The sequence below is a fragment of the Elgaria multicarinata genome, chromosome 9 (genome assembly GCF_023053635.1).
Source record: "Elgaria multicarinata webbii isolate HBS135686 ecotype San Diego chromosome 9, rElgMul1.1.pri, whole genome shotgun sequence".
Taxonomy (NCBI): Eukaryota; Metazoa; Chordata; class Lepidosauria; order Squamata; family Anguidae; genus Elgaria; species Elgaria multicarinata.
The window spans coordinates 91,022,535-91,046,859 of record NC_086179.1 but is presented as its reverse complement, the minus strand read 5'-3'; the positions used below and the strand labels follow the sequence as shown (position 1 = coordinate 91,046,859).

At 43.9% G+C, this 24,325-nt stretch overlaps 1 protein-coding gene across 1 annotated transcript in view; it reads right to left on the bottom strand.

The window, feature by feature from the left end:
• PCLO (piccolo presynaptic cytomatrix protein) overlaps nucleotides 1–24,325 on the bottom strand; it is a 167,384-nt gene that overhangs the window by 56,113 nt on the left and 86,946 nt on the right. The window contains exons 8-13 of the mRNA XM_063134321.1: nucleotides 14,278–14,386; nucleotides 13,295–13,362; nucleotides 11,047–11,261; nucleotides 7,997–8,047; nucleotides 5,229–5,359; nucleotides 2,763–2,789 (exon numbers count right to left, since the gene is read on the bottom strand). Coding sequence (XP_062990391.1) covers nucleotides 2,763–2,789; nucleotides 5,229–5,359; nucleotides 7,997–8,047; nucleotides 11,047–11,261; nucleotides 13,295–13,362; nucleotides 14,278–14,386 — 601 coding nt within the window. The remainder of the gene's footprint in view (nucleotides 1–2,762; nucleotides 2,790–5,228; nucleotides 5,360–7,996; nucleotides 8,048–11,046; nucleotides 11,262–13,294; nucleotides 13,363–14,277; nucleotides 14,387–24,325) is intronic.

Genomic DNA, 24,325 nt, shown 5'->3' with positions numbered 1-24,325 from the left:
TGATACAAGCACTATGCTTTTAATGATAGAAACACTAATTTAATATCGATCTTTTAAAGCCGGAGTGGAAACCAGGCTGCGTTGTTTTTCTATAGGCCATTTCAGAGGTTTTGTTGAATTATCTGATTTGTAACGTACTTTATTGTGTCTTGAAAGCTGAACAAATGACAAACCTCTACAAATTCCTTTGCCACCACAGGATGTTGATACCAGACCACACACTGCACCGCAACACCACTTTAAACTAATCAGATATCATGCAACAAGGTCGTTTTAATATAATAAACCTTAGGTAAGAAAATGCCAAGAAGTGATGACATTTTCAGAGCCCAAATAGGTTAAACCTTGAGCACAATCATTTTAAAGAAAGTTGAATACCAATAGATGTATTGGGTGTTCTCCCCCTGCCCCCATTTTTACCATAATCATATTTTAGGATAGATTTTTTAAATGTTATCTTTGGCAGATTTTCATTGTTTTCAGGACTCCCCTTTAAAGGGTGGAATTGGCCATTCTGAAGCTCATATCTCTTCTCATTTGGCAAATAGAGTGCTCTCTGGTAGGACAACTTTGCTCCAGCAACAGCACTCTCTTAGGGAGGATGTCATAACTGCATTGAGAACAGGAAAATGGAAGCAGATATGATACACCAGATGGCCACTCACCAGATTTCTATGTTTGGCAAACAATTAAAGCCAAATGGTGCCATCCATGCTACCTATGACAGTTCAAATGTAATATGCCCCACTGACATTACAATTACTATCAGTTGAGTGAAAATCACAATTTGTCTAGCAATGAGATAAGATACATAATGCGAATGACAAAGAGTAGGAACAAGAAAAGATCAATCAAATGCTGGAGCAAAAACCACGACCACCACGACCACCACGACCACCACAACAAAAAGAAAGCAAAATGGAAATCTTCAGTTTAAAGTGGAGTACAAAGTGAAAATTCTCCTCAATGATTTGCATATGTGCATTAGCTGGCAAGTATATGCACTCATTAGCTGCAGTAATACCGTATTTTTTCGATTGTAGCTGTTGCTAGATGAGGACTTAGCCCGGTGCGAGGCTTGGGCTCCCTGCTGTGCGTGCAGACGACGCACAGGGGATCCCGGGGTCAGGCCGGGCTAAATCCTCCCTTGACCTGGGATAACCGGATCCGCTTGTGGCCCAGCTTATCCGCAGCCCCAGGCTGAGCCTGGAGCTGCGGAAGGTCTAGCTACTTCCGTGGCTTTTCCCAGCTGCTCGCTCACTCGTGAGTAGCTGGGAGAAGCCACGCACCCCCCATTGGGCTGGGGGGGAATCACGGGGGGGGAGATGGGGGCCGGGGGGAAAGAGCGGACCCGGCAGGAGAGATGGGGGGAAGAGCGGAGCCAGGGTGGGGAGATCACGGACGGGGGGCTTGTGGAGGGGGCATCGGACATGGTGGACGGGTGATCGGGTGGGCATGGTGAGTGGGCTGGCGAGTGGGCTGGGGGGGCATCAGACATGGTGGACCGGGGGGAAGAAGAATGGGGCCAGGGCAAGGAGATTGGGGACAGGTGAGCGAGCGGGGGTGGACATGGTGAGCGGGGACGGGTGAGCGAGCGGGGGACGGACATGGCGAGCGGGGATGGGTGAGCGAGCGGGGGGCAGACAAGGCAAGCGGGGGAGGATGGGCGAGCGAGCAGGCAGGGGGCATCAGACATTGTGGGGGGGAAATCAGGAGCAGGGGGAGCGGGGAATCCTTTATTTTTTTAAAAAAAGCCTTACCTTTCCATTGGTGCGCTGCTTCGCACATGGCCCTTTAATAATAAAAAAATGGAGGACGCGACGGGGCTTTCCCTTACCCCGTTGCATGTTACGTCTAGCTAGGGGCAATGGCCTGCACTAGCTGCAGCGTGACCTCACCCCGACTCCCCACTGGATTATGAGGTAGGTCTAGCAAGGCCCTGAAAGACGTCATCGATTGTAAGACACACACTAATTTCAGTACCACCAACAGAAAAAAACAACCCCTAAGACACACCCGCGATTCTAAGATGCACTCCATTTTTAGAGATGTTTATATGGGGGGGGGGGGGAAAGTGTGTCTTAGAATCGGAGAAATAGGGTAAGTGATTGCAATGAGCCTTGTCTAAAGGGAGCACCGGTCAATATTTGTATCAGCATAACAGAAGCAGGCTTTTGAAATTCCACCAAAAGAAAAAAAAATCAAAACAAGTTTGGGATTCTTTCTTAGGCAAAATCTCTGAAGAGTGTCTGGAGAAGTCAATGGGGTCTTTCAAATCCCTTACGATGAGGTTCTACTCATCTCTAGACGATCACTGCATTTTGCCTTCAGTGAATTTTAAAGCAAATCTGGAGTTCTTTCCTCAGGTGAATCATCTGAGCTACGTCAAAAGGAGCCAAGAGAGTGTAGATAAGATTCACAACATTTCTCAGGAGGGTTTTGCCATTAAGACAGGTCCACGGTGCACTATTTCTGCATATTTGAAAGGAAGGAGAAACTGCAATCCTTGAAATAATAACTGGCGTACTAATGTCTTCCCTCTGTAGATGCTACTGCACTAATTTGTTGCCTATTTTGGATTTTTCCGTTTCATTTCCATGAGTAGCAAAATCATCCTTGAAGGAAATACATTTTTGTCACCTACTTCATAAGTTCCTGGAATTCTAGGAAAATCTATAGTTACAAGTATGGGATATATTATCTGTTCCATGCATAGAAGCCTGAGACAGAGACTGAGTCAATAGAAAGACAGTGCACTTTACCTTGCATTCTGGACAACCATAACTTGGCTGCAAGGACCCAGTGAAGAAACAATGCATTGAAGAGTGATGGGACGATTAAGGAAGCAGAAGAGGAGAAAACCAGGAAAAAGAAGAGATTTTAAACAGTTCATGCAGCACAAAATGAGGTCAAATATCAGAATTATGAGAAATAGAAGCAATAAGTAGCCTAGGTAGATCAAGATGGAAAAATACTCAGCAATCACTATTAGTAACCTAGACCAAAAATTTAGAAATAAGGCTAGACCATTGCATTGTAACTATGAGCCTCTTCTTCTCTCTTCCTTCACACATGCAGGGAGGATGTTTACAGCTTCTGTTAATGGCGTTGAACAGTTTCTAGTCATGTCCAACTATAGGAAACTTTCGTTTGTTCACAGTACAGGTAGTTCAAAAACTGCAATGTACTCTACATAGGGCTACCTTTGTGCCTAGTCTAGAAACTTCAATTAGGCCGTAGCTAGACCTAAGGTTTATCCCAGGATTGTCCTGGGGTCAAACCTGTTCATCTAAGTGCCACACAGGGCATCCAGCGCTCAGGCAGGGATGAACCCCGGATGATCCTGGGATAAACCTTAGGTCTAGCTACGGCCTTAGTCCAAAATATAGCAGCCAGGCTGGTCACTGGTACAGTAAAAAGAAGCCAAAGGCAAAGGTAGAACCAGGCAATCTTCAAAACGAAATATTTACAAAAGTTTATTTACAGTGCCAAGGTGCCGCCTACGCGTTTCGAACACAAACTGCGCTCTTCCTCAGGGCTGTTATAGAGTTTGTTAAGTTGTCTGCAGAACGCTGCACTTGTTGGTCACTGGTACACCTAGGGGTGACCACATTACACCAATTTTAAAATCTCTTCACTGGCTGCCAATTAGTTTCCGGGCAAATTATAAAGTGTTGGTTATTACCTTTAAAGCCCTACATGGTTTGGGTCCAGGCTACCTGCAGGATTGCCTTCTCCCATACAATCCGCCCCACACACTCAAGTCCTCTGGGAAGAATCTACTTCAGTCAACCAAAACTAGGCTGACGGGTATTACCCAGAGGACCTTCTCTTCTGCTGCTCCCAGACTGGAATAGCCTGCCGGAGGAGATTCGTCAACTTGACAGTCTTTTAGCATTTCAAAAAGCAATAAAGACTGATCTCTTCCGGCAGGCCTAGCCAGTGAAATTTTAGGATGTTTTTAGGATGTTTTAATCATGTATGCTATGTTTTTAATCAGTTTTAACGTGTTTTATATTCACTGTTGTTCCCCGCCTCAATCGAAGTGGAGAGGCGAGTAAGAAATAAATTATTATTATTATTATTATTATTATTATTATTATTATTATTATTATTATTATTATTATCTACAGTTTGTTCCTGGTTTGATTGAGCTACGGCAGGGGAGTGCAACCTTTTGCAGTGATGGGTGGCGGATCAGAGGCTCCACCTCTGTACGCACAGATTTGCACTCACTCACATGTGCGCGCACGCACACACACACACTTTCACATGCGCATACTCAGGCCCACACATAGAAACGCAATCTCATACATACATACACCCATACATATTCATGCTCACTCATTCAAACACCCTCTTCCTTCCTCCAGTGTTCTTCATCATTATAGGTAGGGGAAGGGAGTCTTTAACACTTTAATAATAAAATAAATTATTTTAAATAAATAAATAAATAAATAAACACCACTCTCACCACCCCTTCTAGCAAACCTAACTATTATCAGCAAAGAAACAATAATCTTACTTAGGACTGTGAGGTTAAGTTAGAGCCTCCCCTTGTTCCCAGCAATCCCAGTCTAAGGGCTCATATACACCATATTGCACTATGAAAGCGGTATATAAAAGGCAGGGGCCACACCAAGCAGGATATAGCGGTATGGAAGCGGCATATGGTCTGTGTCAATGGGCCCCAACGGTTGTCAGTGCACTTCAATACTGCTATAAAGCAGTAGTGTGGCTCCTGCCTTTTATATACCACTTTCATAGTGGAATATCCTGCTCGGTGTAGATGAGTCCTAATATTCCTTAAATATTTGTGATTTTCTCATTGTCCTCTGAAATTGCATGGCTTAATTCTTAAAGTCTGTATGTATATACTTTGCAGCAGTTTTCAAACTTCTGTTGGAGAAGATTAGTACAGGCAAACAAGCTGTTCTGAAAGACAGCTTGCTCACCATTTTTTTAAAAGTAGTTGGTATTTGTGTTTTTAACCTGTTGGTTGTTTTATTACGGTTTTAATTTTTGCGAACCGCCCAGAGAGCTTTGGCTATTGGGCGGTATAAAAATGTAATGAATAAATAAATAAATAAATAAATTAAAGGGTGACAGTAAGGCCCATGGGAAATGAGCATGCAGACCAGCTCATGTGGAAAGTGCTTCTTGAAGGTAGAAATCTGAAACCTGTTGCTCTAATGGTTGCCAGTGGTGGAAATTTCCCCTCCACTTACCCTCTTCCTGGTAGAAGATAGACTTTAACGAAAGGGTCAGAATAGCCATTGTTGTCACGGGGAGCAAGGTTTCTTGCTTGAAGAATGTGAATGATCAAATTACCAAGGTGCTTGTCATAGTTGATTTGAAGCTAAGGAGAACATTAGTTGGTGTCAACCATTTCCTCCGATTTATCAAAATAATGCCACTGTAAACTGATATTTTGAATATACCATTTTACCACGGTCCGACACTAAAATTCACTAATGCAGCTTTTTAAAAAGAGTCTCATAACCTTTACCTCCAGAGAAGGAAAATTGAGGCATATATCCCCCCCCCCAAGTTTAACAAATAATTTGCACTATGTGTGTAGGCATGTGGTAGGTTGTGTTGACACAAAGATTTTGTCACTTTAATGCATTGCTGGGCAGCCTGCATCCTTCAGCTTAACATTAAAATCCCTCTGCAATCAGCAAGTTCAGAGCTTTGACAAGAAAGAGCTGTCCTTTCCCAAACAGCTTGCTGGGTGGATAGGAAGAGGGAGAAGAGGGAGGATGGGGTTGCAGAAAGAAGACAAGGAGGGACCGAAACACACACACACAGAGAGAGAGAGAGAGAGAGAGAGAGAAAGAGAGAGACCCCCACCCACCTTTGGGCTCACTCACTACTACCTGCAGTCTTGCCCACCACTGGCATCTGGCTCCCAACAGATTACCCCGTGGAAAAGGCGTCCCTTTGCAGAAAAAAAGGTTCCCCACCCGCTTTAACACATCTTTCTGCCTGCCTGCCTGCCTGCCTGCCTGCCTGCCTGCCTGCCTGCTTGTGTCTCCACTTATGCAAGGCAGTCCCACCAAATTCTGATTTTCCCATTCCCTTACAGCCTGCTCAGGGCACCTCTCTATGCTCCATCACATGCCACTCCCTTGACCCTCAGGAGCAGATTTTGGTGGGATGTGCAGGAGGCTGTAGTGGGTGGGAGAAATCAGGAAAGCTCAATCGTGACAGGGGTCTTCCACTCATCCACTTTTAGATCCAAGCCTATGACTGAGGGCCTTCCTAGACGAGGGTTTAGCCTGGTGCAAGGCCCGGGCTCCCTGCTGTGCATGCAGACGACGCAAAGGGGATCCCAGGGTCAGGCCGGGCTTAACCCTCCCTTGACCTGGGATAACTGGATTCGCTTGTGGCCCAGCTTTTCTGCAGCCCCGGGCTGAGCCCAGGGCTGCGGAAGGTCTAGTTAGTTCCGTGGCTTTTCCCAGCTGCTTGCTTACTCGTGAGTAGCCGGGAGAAGCTGTGCCCATTGGGGTGGGGGGTGAGATCACGGACAGGTGGGCAGAGGGGGCATCGGACATGGCGAGTGGGCGAGCGAGCGGGGGTGGACAGGTGAGTGGGGGGGTGGACATGGCAAGCGGGGGGGTGGACATGGCAAGCGGGGTTGTGTGGACATGCCGTGCGGGGGGGTGGACGGGCGAGCAAGCGGGTGAGCGAGCGAGGGGGCGAGTGGGGGGCGAGCGGATGGATGGGCGAGTGAGGGGGGTGAGCGAGTGAGGGGGTGAGTGGGTGGGCGAGTGGACAGATGGGTGAGCGAGGGTAGCGAGCGAGGGGGTGAGTGGGTGGGCGAGCAGACGGATGGGCTTCGGCTATTGGGCGGTATAAAAATGTAATAAATAAATAAATAAATAAATAAATGGGCAAGCAAGGGGGTGAGTGGGGGGCATCATACATTGTGGGGGGGAAATCGGGGCAGGGGGGAGCGGGGAACCCTATTTTTTTTAAAAAAAGACTTACCTTATCGTTGGTGCGCTCCTGCGCACATGGCCCCTTTAAGTTTTTTAAATAATGGAGGACGCGACGGGGCTTTCCCTTACCCCATTGCATCTTACGTGTAGAAAAGGGTGACGACCTGCGCTAGCTGCAGCGCGGCCTCGCTCCTTCTCCTCTCTGGATTAACTGATAGGTCTAGCAAGGCCCTGAGACCCCAAAAAGCTACCTTTACTTTGGAATTCTAGATGCACTTAGCTGGGAGTAAATCCTACTGAACTCAATGGGACTTACTTCCAAAGAGATGTACATAGAATTGCATCGTTACCCTTCAAAACTCCCCAACATGCTTAAGGAATGGACATGTCCAGCGTGGAGTTTTGACTCTGTTCTCTTTGAGCAGCAGATCTCTGCATCATATCATAAGGTTTCAAAACTGGTTTGCCATCATGATGCGGCTGGTGTATAATAGAACTAGTTGTGCAGTTCTTTGTATCCCAGACACTAAAACCAACGGGGTTATTCCCACTGCAAATACCTACAGCAATGGAACTATCAATCGTAATAAAATCAGCAGAATGCAACTATGTCATTGGAATAATTGTATGGGCGGCAGATGCTCACTCTTCCCCATGACTGGATCATACTTTTAGTTGCATCATAGCATAGGAAAGATGGAACTCTATATTGGAAAAATCACACAATAATTTACATACACATGCACTGTTGGATAGTACACTATGAATTTAAAAATAATTCCCAACTTTTCCTTTCCTCAAGAAACAGCAGTTTGATTCATATCAGCTATCAGTGGTTCTACTAGCTATAATGAACAGTTTTTAATAAATAAATAAATAAATAAATCTATATTTCGCATTGATTTACAAATTGCGCAATTTTGGCCGTTATCTTGCGCGGGCTTCTACGCAGCACAAGGTGGCCCACAAACAAAAATTATGTTACACATGTAGTCATCTTTCACATAACACATTCATACAAAAACAAATGCCGACATGTAATATTAGACTACCTGAATTTCTCCAGTTATTGGATGGGAACCAGACTTTGCCACTTCAGTAGGCTGCCATATTAAAAACAAAACAGAACACAGAGATACAGGTATAAACTGTCAGTAGGAATGAATGAATTTTGATAATCTCCCTAAGAATGAATCTTGGATTGTGACGGGGCTATGATTGCACTGATTTTGGCGGTACAAAAATTTGAAAGTTGACAAAAATATGAAATTTACCAAAAAAAATTTGAACGTAATACTTTACATCGAAATTCAACTTTTGTAGATTCGTTGGCATCTTATTGGACACAAGTCAAAAGCTTGCATTGGCTGCCTATACGTTTCCGAGCCCAATTCAAGGTGCTGGTTTTGACCTACAAAGCCTTACATAGCTTGGGACCACAATACCTGACGGAACGCCTCTCCCGACAAAAACCTACCCGCCCAGTGTGCTCTACATCTAAGGTCCTCCTCTGAGTGCCTATCTGAGAGAAGTTTGGAGGATGGGAACAAGGGAGAGGGCCTTTTCAGTGGTGGCCCCCCAATTATGGAATGATCTCCCCGATGAGGCTCGCCTGGCACCAACATTGTTATCTTTTCTGTGCCAGGTTAAGACTTTTCTCTTCTCCCAGGCAGTTAACAACATGGGCTGAGTTTGTTTCTAACTGACCCCAGAATACTTTGCATGCATCCAAGGGCTTAGGAATGTGATGTGAGATTTTTTACTCTTCTTCCTTGCATGGTGGACACTCCCCATAATGTCATATCCCAAACTGCTTTTAAAAGTCTCTTCAGATTTGAAAGTGGTTTACTAAATGGCATGGACAGCTGATGTTTGAGAAGCATAGGTCCAAAGCCCCTCGGGTTGTAGAATTACTTGTACAGTTCTTTGAATCCCAGCCTAAATACCACTGCATGTCAGCAGCCAAATACTTTCAGATGCTAACTGTCATTGCAGAACAATTGTGAAATGGTCTCAAATATTGAAATGAAATGGCATTGAATGTCAGTGTCCATAACTGAAGCGCAAATCTCTGCTGGTTTTATTGACCTGTACATGGAAATACATGTATTATTTATTTGGTGAGGGGGAGTATGGCTTCAGAAATGGTCTCATTACTTTGGATAGTGGGGTGCCTCGTCTCAGTGCCTCAGTCTAACATTTGCCTTCACCTGAAATCTGACTGGAGCCTTGGCTCACCTCAATTTCTGAAGCTTTGGACAACTTTCCCTTTGGGTATAAAGAGAAAATAAATAACATTTTAAAATTTGGGCAGAATTTGATGGCATTCAAAGGCACAGCAGCCCCTCCTGAAGGAATGAAGCTTTCCAAATCACAGACAGATAGGTGCAGTGTGTGTGTGTGTGTGTGTGTAAGGTGCCTTTAAATGTTGAGAGGTGTGTGTCTGTGTCTGTGTATATGTATTTTGTATATGTATATGTATATGTTTTTCGCTGTCATTTTTTAGAAAATTGGTGTGAACAGGACATAAAACAAAGAAGTGTTCGTAGGTAAGTTCCCTGCAAAATATCAGAAGGATAGGTGCAGCATTTGGATATTATGAATAAAAGCAATGAGACTTTAAAAAATGTTTTTGTTGTTTTCTTGCGCCCAAGTCACAGAATTCGTCTGATATAATTCCTTCTACATCCTTCTCAAAAGCATTACAACCAGAAGTAAAAGCTCTTAGTCCTCTGCCTTTCCCCTCTCTGCTGTTTTCCATTTATGGAGAGCTTGGAAATGCTTGTTGGAAGTCCAAAAATAGAACAAATTGGCCAGAAGCAAAAGCAAAACACACTTCAGAATCAGTGGTTCCAAAATCCTCTTTCCCTTGGACTACTCTGGATTCGATTAATTCAAAGTGCTCTGAATACTTCCAAAGTGGGGCTATTCAATTTAGGTTTTGGCTTGTATGACATTTTTGCACAGCCCTTTCTTAGTGGGTTGGTTATACACCAACCCACTCCCCCCTTCCATCTTGTTTTAAGTTATACTTGTATATCTTTTCAACTCAACTTCATTCCTAGCCAGGTAAAGGCCAAATGACAGCTGATCACATCAAGCCTATCTAGACCACATAAAAAAAGAATGTCAATCTAGAAGTAAACATATTTTGAAAGGCTAGTATAATTGAGAAGCAGGAGCAGAAAAACAGCAATTTTATTCTGAGGTGGGTGGGGTGGAAGAGATCGACTCAGTGGGACTGAATATGACTTCAAAGCTACAACCCTTAAAATGGCAGGCATCAAAAAGACCACTCTAGAGGAAGTAGTTTAAGGATGCCTACTTTAATTAAAAGTGCCACCTGTTCTTTTGCAAGTGGCAACGAGCAACTAATTGCTCTCAAAGGACATTTATAATTAGGCACCTAATACAATGTGGGTTGCAACATGATCATTCATCAAATGATAAAAGAAGAAACAGGCATGCACAGGATGTGGTTGGTACTTTGCACCAAAAGGTTGACTCCCTTCTGTGCTGTGTAATTTGCTGGCTTTTGTTCCGTTCTTTCTGCAGACGTTGAAGCTTTGTCAAATTAATGTTCTTCTCCCCTTGAAGCACTTTCAGTACTTAAGGCCGGGATGAAACCTGCATGCATTTTGTGGATGACAGCCCCACTTTGATGCTCAAATTCAAAAGTACAAGGGAACCCCAAACAGGTTCCATGAGTGGTAACTCATAACCAAGAAGAAGCAAAGCCAACGAAGCTACAAAGTAACATGCTTTCATGCAGCAAAACCACATAGAAGCTCTTAATGGGTCATTGGGCATCTCTTAGGCCACAGTTAGACCTAAGGTTTATCCTGGGATCATCCAGGGTTTGCCCCTGCCTGAGCACTGGATCCCCTGTGTGTCACCTAGATGAACAGGTTTGACCCCTGGACGATCCAGGGATAAACCTTAGGTCTAGCTATGGCCTTAATCCTCTCATGCAATTTTAGACCTCCAGTGTTATTTTCTTATTGTTACACTACTTATTATCTCTATATACATATGCATATATCCTGTTTCGGATCCATACATGGAAAAATATAAATCAATGAAAAACAAAATAAATTCATACCTTGCTGCTACTGTGCCGTTTCTTGCTGACTGAGGGAGACCCGGGCTGACCGGGGCTAGGAATGGAACTAGAGGTGGCGGACGCAGTGCCAGAATGTGCATGGGACCCCTTTTCCATGGCTGAGGAAGCAATTAATGGGGCCTGTTGCAGAGAAACCTTTTGCAGCTCTGCTGCCAATTGCTTAGGATCAACACCCGGGGACTTTGTTTTATCCACTGCAAGCAAAAGATTTTGTATTCAGTTTTCGCAACTATGATAGCACGGGGCAAAAAAGAAAGAAGACAATTCATACTAATAACATTCCCAATCATTGAAGCAAAATGGGGATCAAACAACCTCAAAAGATCAACAGCAACTGCCCTATGGATCCAAGCCATTTTAAACATGTAATGGTTAAATAATTTTAAAGACACTAGGCTACTGGTATTAAGGTGTTGGCAATGTTTTATTGACAGACAATACCCCTTACCATGAACATTCAGCAACTGATCTGCCACTCACCAATGTTTTTTTACCTTGAACTAGAGGATGTTTGCATTTATCACATGTGATAAATGCAATGTATTGTTTGCCCTGTCCTGGACGGGGTTGCACTCTCCCTAAAGGATCGGGTCCATAGTTTGGGGGTGCTCTTAGATCCAGAACTGTCACTTGAGGCACAGGTGAACTCAGTGGCAAAGAGCACCTTATCAGCTTAGGTTGATATACCAACTACGCCCTTATCTGGACAGAGATAGCCTAGCTACAGTTATCCATGCTCTGATAACCTCTCATTTGGATTACTGCAATGCGTTATACGTGGGGCTGCCTTTGAAAACGGTCCGGAAGCTTCAGCTGGTACAAAACAGGGCAGCCCGTTTACTAACAGGGACTGGCCGGTGAGGTCACATTACGCCAGTCCTTTTACAACTTCATTGGCTGCCAGTCCAGGTCTGGGCCCGATTCAAAGTGCTGGTATTGAAAAAAAATGTCCGAATTTCCAAATCGATCCGAATCGATTTGGACCAATCGAATCCACCTCAGATAGATTTGGACCTCTCCCAATCTGCCTCAGATCTGTTTTAGAGAGGTCTGAATCACCCCAATCCGCTTTGGGCACAGCCCTAATAATAATCAAGAGCATATGGGCCCTTCTTATTTTATTTTTCTTAGCTTTTTAAAAATATTAAATTAAAACACATGAATTTAAGATGTTCAGTGCTGTTATTGCACTAAATTGTTTGTTTGATAATGGACCACAGCAAATAACAGATCCACTTAGTAGCCACTGATACTCCATGAATTTGTCTAATCCCTTTTTAAATCTGTCCAAGTTGATGGCCATCACTACATCTTGTGGTACTGAGTTCCATAGGTGAACTATGTGCTGTGTGAAGAAGCATTTCCTTTTCTCTGTCTTGAATCTCCCACCATTCGGTTTCATCAGATGACCCCAGCTTCTTGCTCTACCTTATGCATAATTTTATACCCCTCTGTCATGTTCATGCTTTTTTGTAGGGATGTGCTCCGCTTCTAATTGGACCGATGAATTAGAAGCGGAGCGGGGTGCGAAGAGGATTGGGGGGCCGGCGGAGCATTGCGAAGAGGATCGAGGTGAAGGCGGATCCTTCACCTCGATCCGGAGCTCCGCAAGAAAGGTAAGTGGGGTTTACCGGGCCCTGCCGCTGTTGCTGTCGCCCATGTGGCGACAGCGGCAGGGCCCATAAACCCCCCTCCCTCCTCTCCCTTACCTGCATCTGTCCATGGTCCCTCGGCTTCTTCACTTGAGCCCGCGGCTCAACCAGGAAGTCTAGGCCGCACTTGTGGCCCAGACTTCCTGGTTGAGCCACGGGCTCAATTGAAGAACCCGAGGGACCGCAGACGGACACAGGTAAGGCCCCCCTCCCCCTTGGTCCCTTACCGGGCTCTGCAGGTAAGGGAGAGGAGGGAGGGGGCCCTTACCTGGCACCACTCCCCTCTACTGCAGAGCTCTGATTCGGAGCCGGAGCTCCGCGGCGAAGAGGAGCAGACTATGGGCAGAGCGGCGCGGGCCGATCTGAAATTTTTGGATCAGCCCGCGGGGCCGATCGGGGGGTCCGTGCACACCCCTACTTTTTTGCCATATATATATAATCTAAAAAGCTCCACATTTGTAACTTTCCCCATAAGATCTTGTTGGTCATATTGATTGCCTTTTACTGTAGTTAATAATTAGAATAAATTTACATTTGTGGCCCGAGTCATTGAAAAGCAAATGGTTTTCACTTACCAGGCTTTCCTGGCTCAAGCAAATCTAGATGTTGTGGATTTTCACCATCTGACAGCATGCTGAGATCCCTAAAGGAAGCATTGACAAGCCTGAGACAAAAGGAACTCTTTTGATACACCCTTATGGCTTTATTAGAGTATATAAATGAGACATGAATTATGGTAGAAAACAGCTCCCAAGCATGGTCCCTTCTTGGCTGAGACATGTTTGCGATGCTGTTGAAGAGCTGAGAAAAATGACACTTTTAAGGTGAAAACTTTAATGGAATAAATGCAGGTTTACATTGAAATACATACACTTTCCACAACGCTTAGATGATTTATAGTTTCTATGTACTATTTGGTTACCTATAATTTTTACAGCACTGACAAAGTGCCTTACAACCAGTTATCTTTCATTCACAGCAGTCCTGTGCATTCTTCTTCTTCCCATCTTGCAGATCATTAAGCTTAAGTCATAGCTGCGTGCTGAATATTGCTCAAGGAATCTATGACTCCCCTGAAATTTGAACTCAGAACTCCCTTGTTCTAAGTGTAATACAAGACCACACTATTCTTTCATCAAAGGATTATGAATGTTTGTTTTTACCCTTACATTTAATCACCCTTCCAAACTCACGGAAGGGGTTTCCAATCACAAACAGAATTTGTATATCGCCCTCCCCTCCCCACACACAAAAGTTGACATCAAACGGAAAGCAGAGGTTGCAATCCACAGCCATCAAAATCCATGGAAACACAGCCATCAACTTCAACAGAATGTGGCTTGCACCCAGAGTCTCTCTTAACTCTTCTTTTTTAAAATCAGCTTATCGTAAGGAACAAAGAAATCCTCCTCTAATACGTGTGTCAAGCTCCTTACCTTTTTATATTAAAAGTGTATAAAATGTTTCAGTTTAGCAAAGGTTCCACCTTAATAATTGTGAATAAAAAAGCCATGAAAAGCCAAAAATAATGGAAACAGAAAGATGGGGAAAAACTCACAGTCTTACACATATTTCTGCTTCCCCACTCTGTTGACTGATGATACTCTGGACTTCTTCATATGTTTTGGCAGTCAGGGGAATGCCATTCCATTCCAGGACCTGCATCCCTAGGGCAGCAGAACAGAACAAGGTGAAACACAATTCTTTCATCGCCTTGCTTAGATCAAGGTTCTTAAACATATTTAAACCAAAAGTTTTGAACAGAGATCCAGAATAGCCCAGTTTCAATGGGTCTTTAATACTTTAAATTATCAATGCCTTTTCACTGCACACTGATGAGATTAACAACCACAACAACAACCAGCATAAACATCAACTTACCTATATAGGCTACTAGGCTCAACATACCTATTTAGGTCAACATAGAATTATCCAAGAACAGAATATTTCCACCAAAACACTGAACAGGATAATGGGGGGTGAGTAGAAAGCAGGTCTGAGAAGCATGGATGGGATATGGGGTCATTGAGCCTGAAATGGATTCCCCTATGATAAGAAGAAACTGGAAGGAGACAGAGAGACGGAACATCATGTGGTGATGTAGAACTGAGCTTTACAACATTCTGAATCATGTGGTATGAGATATTGCCCATTAAAAATGGAGGCCATAGCTAGACCTAATGTTTATCCTGGGATCATCCAGGGTTCGCCCCTGCCTGAGCACTGGATCCCCTGTGTGTCACCTAGATGAACAGGTTTGACCCCTGGACGATCCAGGGATAAACCTTAGGTCTAGCTGTGGCCTGAGAGTGATTGGTTCATTCTAGTCTAAACTAATTTTAGACTATCACATGATTCTGGTGATAGTATAGCCCATATTTGAATATATGAGTGAGGAGAACATGAAACAGAAAAGTGTGTGACTCTGTGTGTGTGTGTGTGTGTGTGAGAGAGAGAGAGAGAGAGAGAGAGAGAGTTTGTATTACTCATACACACTCTGTTGCAGAGACAATCTTTATATATGAATGAAGGTGAAGATGAGTTTGGTGTACATTGAGTTTTGTAGAAGGAGAGAAACACCCATGAATGGATATCAAACCACATGTGACCATAATGTTTTATGGACTTCTGATGTGTCAGAAATATTTAGCAGTTGAGTTTTTATGGCTCAACTGAGCATGCATGTTATTTAAAGTGTATTCTTCATAAAACGGTAACATAATAGTGAAAACATCTTCTGCAAAGCACAAACACATGCAAGAGGTGCAACCTGATACCATCTCAGTACCTGGGAAAGCCCAATTTCAGTCTTCCTCCCACTTTCCATTGTAAGACTGTAACCAAATGCTGAATCCATGTCTTGAACCTGAGCCTCTCTGCTTGCCCCTCCCCCTCCCCAATTTACTTTGTTTACCACCATGCCTGATGAAGAATTCTGGAGAGTTCGAAAGTTTGCACAGTATTTTGTGACTATTCAGTTGGCCTCATAAAGATGATACGGATTCTGGACTTTTTCTTTTGGAATCGAGACAGTGGTCAGTCAACTTTTTATGGCATTTCCCCTACTCAGGCAATCATTTCCTTGACACTCTTTAAGGCTCAGAGCATCCATGCAGAAGAATTAAGTGGTAATACTTTTGACTAGACTGCACCCCTTGAGGCTGCAGGTGAGAACGTTGCAATGGAAATGCCCTCCATGAACAGAAATCCCTGCATGTAGAAAAGTGGCATGTCAGGGAGGAAACAAATTGGTTTAGCCTTCTCCCTAATATGCTATGTTTCTATACTCAGGGAGATTTTTTTTCATGGGGAGCACTCAAGCCTATAAATCCTCCCCTGCCCCTTGAAATGGTGTCGTCCTGGAAAATTCCACCTCCCCCACTGCTTGATTCTGGTAAGGGTGGTCTTAAGGATGTCCTTTTTCGTGGACGGCCAACATGCAGGACAGATGCCACAAGTGGAAGGAAGCAGGAGAACTCCTGGACCGGAGCATGAAGGCACAAGAGCCTTGCTGTGGTTTAGAGTAATACTTCTATAATTGCCTCGTTCTGCTTAGCTTTATTGCTGCCTACTTCCTGGCTAAATTATACTAGAGCTGGTGTAGCGTAGTAGCAGTCAGAACCATTCTAAGTGGAGCTGTGGAGGAGCAGAGAGGCAGTGCTTCTGCCACATACCAAACTCTGCTGACTCCCACCAGCCAGGGCTGAAGATGTGTGGGGGCAGTTTTGCTGGGCTTTTCATCGTGGTGGATTGCTCGATTTAAAACTTTCTCCCCACTGAAAGCAATGGGGGTACAGACTGTAGTTAACAGGTCTGGAATGGGCCTATCTCAGCGAACAGGGTGATTTGGACCCAGCGAATCTAAACCCAGCTCATCTTCTCATCTCGTCTTATTTCAGGGCCTTGCACCAATTACCTCCAATGGGAACACTACTAGAGTCACCATGGTGGAGCACCCTTGATGGTATAGCTCCCATCCCCTAACTCACTCCACCAGTCAACATCAGGAAGTCAGCATTATACTCTAAGAGACTGAGCTACGAATCAAGTCCGAATCTAGCTTCCACCATAAACTCACTAGCTGGCTGTAGACAAACTACTCTCCTTGAGCGTCAGTCCCCAGAACCCACAATTTGGAACTTGGGGATAATACCTTACAGTGTTGTTGTAAGGTTATGTACATGAAACAGACTGAACATTTGAAAATGCCAGACAAATGTTAAGTCTTATTATTGGGCAAGTTACATTTAGGCGAACTGAAGAAGGGCAGCATATGTACTTGTGTGCCCTGGATAGCCCTACTTTATATAGTCAGCTATGCCTTATGGCATCCTTGCTAAAAAATATTGGCCAGTTCTGCCCAATTTGTATATCCTGAAGGTGGAAATACTTGATCGTTCTGTGAGAGTAGGCATTTTCTGAACCAAGGCCCACTGAGACTATTTTTTTTCTAACTGAAAGGGATATTAAAGATGATTTTTCTCTAGTTTTCATTTATTTATTTTATTTATTATTGCATTTATATCCTGCCTTTTTTCCTGCAAGGAATCCAAGGCGGTGTACATAATCCTCCTCCTCCTCTCTAACTTATCCTCACAACAACAATCCTGTGAGGTGGGCTGAGAGTCTATGGCCATTGCTAGACCAGGCTATATCCCGGGCTGTTACCCAGGATTGCCCCTGTGCATCCAGATGATGCACAGGGGATCCCGGGCTCAGGGAGGGATCAACTCTCCCTTGCCCCGGGGTATAGCCTACCCTTTTCAGCCTGATTTTTCCACACAGTCTCAGGCTGAGCCCGAGATCATGAGCGTGCAGCCCATTCCATGGCTTTTCCCGGCTCCGCGCAATTACTTGTGTGTAGCCTGGAGAAGCCACGCACGGGGCACAGCGCTTCCCAGGAGTGCTGCACCCATCGAGGGAGGGGGGGGAGCAAGAAAATGAATTTAATTTTAAAAAAACCTCTTACCTGAGTGCACGAGCGTTCGTGCGCATCGCCCCTTTAACTATGAAAAAAAATGGCGGACACGACAGGTCTTTCCTGAAGCTCGTCACGTCTGATGTCCAGACTAGGGTGACAGCCCGCGATAGTTGCATCGTGGGCCCTCCCCTCCACTATCGCGGATTTTAAGGTAGGTCTAGCAGAGGCCTGTGAGTGGCCCAAACTCACCCAGTGGGTTTCCATGGCTGAATGGGGACTAGAACCCAGATCTCCCGACTCCCAGTCTGACACTCTAGCCACTACACCACACTGTGTATTATTAATTTGTGTATTAAATTTGTTATAATGTTACTTTAGGATCACCAAGATTATTATTTTTTCTAACTCAATGGGGCATGAAAGATGATTGTTTCTCCTTTTTTAATTAGTATGTTACCTTGAGGGATGTTTTGGGGCTGAAAGGTGTTCATAAATTTTACAAAGGTGTGGATGGATAGATTAAAACACACCAGAAGTTATGACCTTAATGCAGGATTTACATTTGTTTTAACAGCTGCATGAGTCAAGGAGTCGTGATATAATCCTTGGGGCTACAAATATAATAGGTCTATTCCAGGCCAGCCTATATAGGACACAATCGTACCATGCTCTTGTGCAGTTCCCATTCATTTCTGTGGTGCTTGTGCAGGAGAACTTCCTGGTGAACTGTGTCCTAACTAGCTAATTAAAGCCACAGTGCAAAACCAAACCCCACTGCATTGTCACAAAAAGAAAAGCACAACTCCTTGATCTGCTTCCACTTACACAGATAAAACAGGATTGCCTAATGGATCCTACGTTTATTTTGAGGACCTGTACACATAATAAATGGGAGAACAAAAAGTAAACAAGACATTGCTAGAAATTCATAAATGTTTTAAGGCAGGAATAGCTTGGGGGGAAAATAAAGTCAAAACAAAGGTGAGCACTGGAAATTATTAGGCTGATATTCCCAAATCTGAAATAATTGTGTTTTTAAGATTAAAAAGTCATATCTTGCAAGTATTTACTATTATACTTACAGCACTGAATATACGAAAACAGGTATTACACAGACATGCAGAAGAAGCTTTTAAAGCACAACTCTAAAATTATTTCTCTTAACCTTACTACCCCAAAGTATAATATTGCTGAAGAGCTGCAAGCAATACTTGTCATGTTTATATACTGTTCTACAAGAATTAATATGCTAAATTTAATCTTACAGAGGAGAAAACTCAGAATAACCATTTAGCCAGATAGAGTGACTGTGGCATTACCCCACAGTTCTGTTCCCTTAGGTATGTCTTGTTTTGTATGTCTAGTGAATGCAGAATGTTGGACTGAGTGGGTGTGGCTGATGATGCTATGAAAGGGGGAGGAGTATAAATGGGGGAGTCTAGATCTTGAGAATTATAGGTTAGTTGGTTGGGAGTTGGGAGTGTCAGTTAGGATTGTCAGTGGTGTGGAGAGTGAAAGGAGATAAGATTTTAAGAGATGAGATTACTGCTTTTATTAAAACTAGTAGATTAAGCAGGTTGACTTGAATTTGAAGTAACTAAGATCTGTTAAACAAAAAAAAACATTTTATTTTGTTTTGTTACCTCAAACCATGTGTCTGCTTGGGTTTATCACCTGCTCTACAGTTACTATTGTATATAACCTTCAGCTTATTACATACACAGTAAAACCTTTTCAGATTCTAGCCTTTACTCTCTCATATGAGGGAAAGGTTGTGTTTTACCTGACCCTCAGGTTGTTCAAGTGGTGGCGCTTGGCTTGAGGAGGGTATGGCCTCATCTACACCAAGCAGGATATTCCACTATGAAAGTGGTATATAAAAGGAAGGAGCCACACTACTGCTTTATAGTGATATTGAAGTGCACTGCAGGATCTACACTACTGCTTTATAGTGATATTGAAGCGCACTGCAGGATCTACACTACTGCTTTATAGTGGTATTGAAGAGCACTGACAACTGTTGGGTCCCATGGCACATCTACACCAAGCAGGATATAACACTATGAAAGTGGTATGAAAGCAGTATATGGTATGTGTCAGTGGGCCCCAACAGTTGTCAGTGCACTTCAATACCACTATAAAGCAGTAGTGTGGCTCCTGCCTTTTATATACTGCTTTCATACCACTTTCATAGTGGAATATTTGCTTGGTGTAGATGAGCTCTTTGTGTGCGACAAGGCCTGGTGTGTGAGGCCTGTGTCGTGACAATTATTGTTGAGAGATTGTCAGTCTAAATGTTTCATCTTCACAGATTTGACCATCAAGTTACACGTAATGCCTGTTATGAAAAACACACACAAGTCCTTACATCGTAGTATACGGGAGTGTTTAGGATGCTGAATAGTACAAGACTAAAGTACATTTGTCATATGCAAAATAATACTAGTGCCTAACTCATGCAGCTATTATACTTGAAAACTCTGCATGGGTAGCATTTGGTAGAAACACACAATAATCATTAGTATTATTTTCAGCCTGAGCATAAGGCAGAGAGCAGTAGTTTTAACTTCAACTGAAGTGAATGTACATACAATACAGAAGTAAAGTATTTTATTGCTTAAATTAATGTGCAGAAAGCTATTGCTGTCTGGAAAGTACACATGGAGAAATCTGTGAATTTCAGATTCTCATTTTCCAATCTTAAATTCAGTTTGACCCATTTTTTTCTGCAGTAGGTGGCATTTTTTTTTAAAGTCCACGTGGAAAATTGAATGCATTTTCATACATATTTCTCCTAACATTTTGTACACAATTTTGAATGGGAGCTCGGAATGCTTTAGGATGGCTGGAGTGAGCTGGTGTTCCTTGGAATCTTCTGATGTATTCCTCAACAATAAGATCAAAAATGGCAGATTTCCTTGCATGTCCACTACTGCTGATTATGTCCTCAACTCACAGCCACAGGGGTAGTTCCAGACAAGCTGGAGCATATTCAGAGGAGGGCAACCAGGATGATCAGGGGTCTGGAAACAAAGCCCTATGAAGAGAGACTGAAAGAACTGGGCATGTTTAGCCTGGAGAAGAGAAGACTGAGGGGAGACATGATAGCACTCTTCAAATACTTAAAAGGTTGTCACACAGAGGAGGGCCAGGATGTCTTCTCGATCCTCCCAGAGTGCAGGACGTGGAATAACAGGCTCAAGTTAAAGGAAGCCAGATTCCGGCTGGACATCAGGAAAAACTTCCTGACTGTTAGAGTAATATGACAATGGAATCAGTTACCTAGGGAGGCTGTGGGCTCTCCCACACTTCAAGAGGCAGCTGGACAACCATCTGTCAGGGATGCTTTAGGGTGGATTCCTGCATTGAGCAGGGGGTTGGACTCGATGGCCTTGTAGGCCCCTTCCAACTCTGATATTCTATGATTCTATGATTCTAAGGCAGAGGCAGATATTGATGGACTCCCAGCTTCAGGGAGCCCTATCCAGCATGATCATGGCAGCGAGGCGCTGGATCCAATAACATTTCACATGCAGTTCTAGGTTCTTTGCAGCACATTTTCTTTCCTTCAAGTTTTTTTTTTTGAGAGTTAAAAATAAACTGATGGAAGTCAGTGTGTTAATGTTATTTTTGTCTACTTCTTGGGCATGAATCACATGAGAGCTCATTACTGCCGCAGACACTTTAACTTCCTCTCCAATTCATCATTCGCATCCACAGAGAACATGTTCCATTATTACAACAATTAATGTAAGCCGGGTACACATGCTCGTTAAAATGGACAGTCTGTTCCTCATAATAAAAATGGCCTTCTTGGCTCAGGCTCTGCTGCATGGACATTTTGTGTTGCGTCGCTGCTGTCAATAGGAGATATTCCAAAATGAAACAACTGGAAAATCAGAAAGCTGGGAGGGGTTGTGTGGTCCAGCCTGTTGCACTGACACAGGATCTGATGCAGAACAGTGGTGTGGTGGAGCCAGAGCTCACAGGGACGCAACACCTGTGATTTGTTATTAGCAGTGACACTGGCATCATCTTTCATTCCCACTCAGGCTTCCCTGTTCTCTCTTTGCTTAGCTGGGAAGTGAATTTTCCCAGCAAGAATATATATTGTTCCCTGTTGTAATGTATTTTGGGGATGGCTTGGTCTTGAATAGGCAATTAAGACTTACTCGCCTTACATAAGATGTGCTCCTAGTGGAGATGAAAACTACGAGAACGGGATCAACACAGCTGCCTGCATCTCTGGACTGCCCTTGGAGGTGTGGCTATGGGGACTGTTATGAGGAGTGCCTGCACTTCAAAATTTACCACTACATCACTGCTGAAAACCAAAAGGTTCCTCATAGAGACGTACTTGACATCGTCACTACGGGCAAAAGGAGCATCACACTGTTGGCTCATATTCAGTTTGTGATCTACAACGATTCCAAGATCCTTCTCGCTTGTAGTATTGCTGAGCCAAGTATCCCCCCATCTTGTAACTCTGCATTTGGTTTCTTTTTCCTAGGTGTAGAACTTGGCATTTATCCCTATTAATTTCATTCTGTTGTTTTCAGCTCAGCGCTCCAGCCTATCAAGATCACTTTGAGCTTTGTTTCTGTCTTCCAGGGTATTAGCTATCCCACCAAATTTTGTGTCATCTGCAAATTTGATAAATTTGCAAATTTGTGTCATCTGCACCTCCTCGTCCAAATCATTAATAAAAATCTTTATGAGCACTGGGCCCAGGACTGAGCCCTGCGGTACCCCGCTTGTTACCTCCACCCAGTTTGAGAAGGTACCATTGAGAAGTACTCTTTGAGCCCGATTCTGTAGCCAACTGTGGATCCACCTAATAGTTGTTCCATCTAGCCCACTTTTAGCTAGTTTGTTAATCAGAATGTCATGGGGCACTGTACCTCTAAAGAAGATGATTGTGGTGATTCTTATGCACTCTTGAAAAACAATTGACTGCAGTTTCAAGGTCCAGGGTTTCTGATAGTTCCTTTTCAATTGGCATTATAGCAGTATTATTTAGGCGTTCATCACCCATACTGCTATAGTGACGCTGAGAGAGCTGGTGGGTGCCTAAGATGTCACGAGAGGGTGGACCCTAGGAAGTGCCCATCCTTCTCCCTTGCAAAGAAACAGTGGGCAGTCTTTCAGAGCTGTGTGACAGACAGAAATTAAAGAGGGTAAGCCTTTTATACTATGTCAATACAACAAACTTGTGAAGTAGGTTAGGTGAAGTTAATATATGTCCATAATCAGTAGTTACTGGATGTCCAATAGACTTGGCTAGAGTCATTACCTTAACAAACAGACTGCTCTCAGCAATTCAACTTAAGCTCCATAATTCCCCACCCTACAGTCAAGCAATATGGTGTGTGTTTTTTAGAACCCTCCTCCATGCATTCCCTCTCACAATTCAGCCAAATTCAGATCATAACACTCATCTGTGCACCCTGGTGGAGCGCCTACTGCTTACAGATGGACTTGCCAAAACGCTAAAGTAGGGATGCAAAAAGTGCACCCCAGGGACCACATGTGTCAAGCAGGTTCTGGTGGCACTGCTTGGGGGCTCTTAGATAAGGAAGGAGTTAGCTTGCTAGATCTAAACTAGAAAGAGATCACAGATAAGGGAAGGGTTTTTCTTGCCAGTAGTAGCAAATTAACTCTTTCCTTGTGTGTGTGTGTGTGTGTGTGTGTTTAGTGTGAATGCTTAGTTTGCGTGATCCCCTGACACCACCTGATGTGGCCCTTGGGTCCAAAATGGTTGTGCACCCGGGTGCTACATTAACATCAGAATACATAAAATAAATAAATATATGCACAGTGATCATATAGATCTACATGGAAATTAAAACCATGTCACTGATATCGATGAGCACCCAAAGCCAGCACACAGGAAGGTGGAAAGAGGATGGAAATAAAGGGAGAGATTGCCATCACCACTAATTCCATGCATGTTTTATTTATGTTTAGTTAGCCAGCTGAAGATTTATAGGGCACGTCACAAAAACACTGCAGCTGCTTATTAGCAAAGTATGTCAACATGTTTCTATCCTCAGATGCTTTCTTCACTCATTCCTCATCTATTATATTGATATTATATTGATATTATTTAAAGCAGAGCCAACAAAATCCAATTTTTGCAGTCAGAATTCTCATTTTCATATGAAAACTCCATATTCATAGTGGAGAGCGGGGGTGGACATCCTTCCCCCTTTAAGGAAGAACCTAATAAACACACATAGAAACAAAATGTAGATCATTGCAAGCAACCCAGGGCCTTGCTAGACCTACCTGGTAATCCGGCCTTCAGGCGCGGCGAGCCCGTGCTACAATTAGCACGGGCCGTCGCGCCTATCCAGACGTCAGATGCAATGGGGAAAGGAAAGCCCTGTCACGTCCTGCATTTTTAAAGAGAAGTTAAAGGGGCCATGTGTGCAGGAGCGCAACAACGAAAAGGTAGTTTTTTTTAAAAGGGTTCCTCGGTCCCCCCTGCCCCTGATTTCCTCCACACACAATGTCTGATGCCCCCCTGCTTGCTCGCCCCCCACTCGCCAGTTCACCCCCTGCTCACCATGTCCACCCCCCGCTCGCCACGTCCACCCCCACTCACCATGTCCACCCCCGCTAGCCTGTTCACCCCCCGCTCGCATGTCCACCTCCCGCTCGCATGTCCACCCCGCTTGCCATG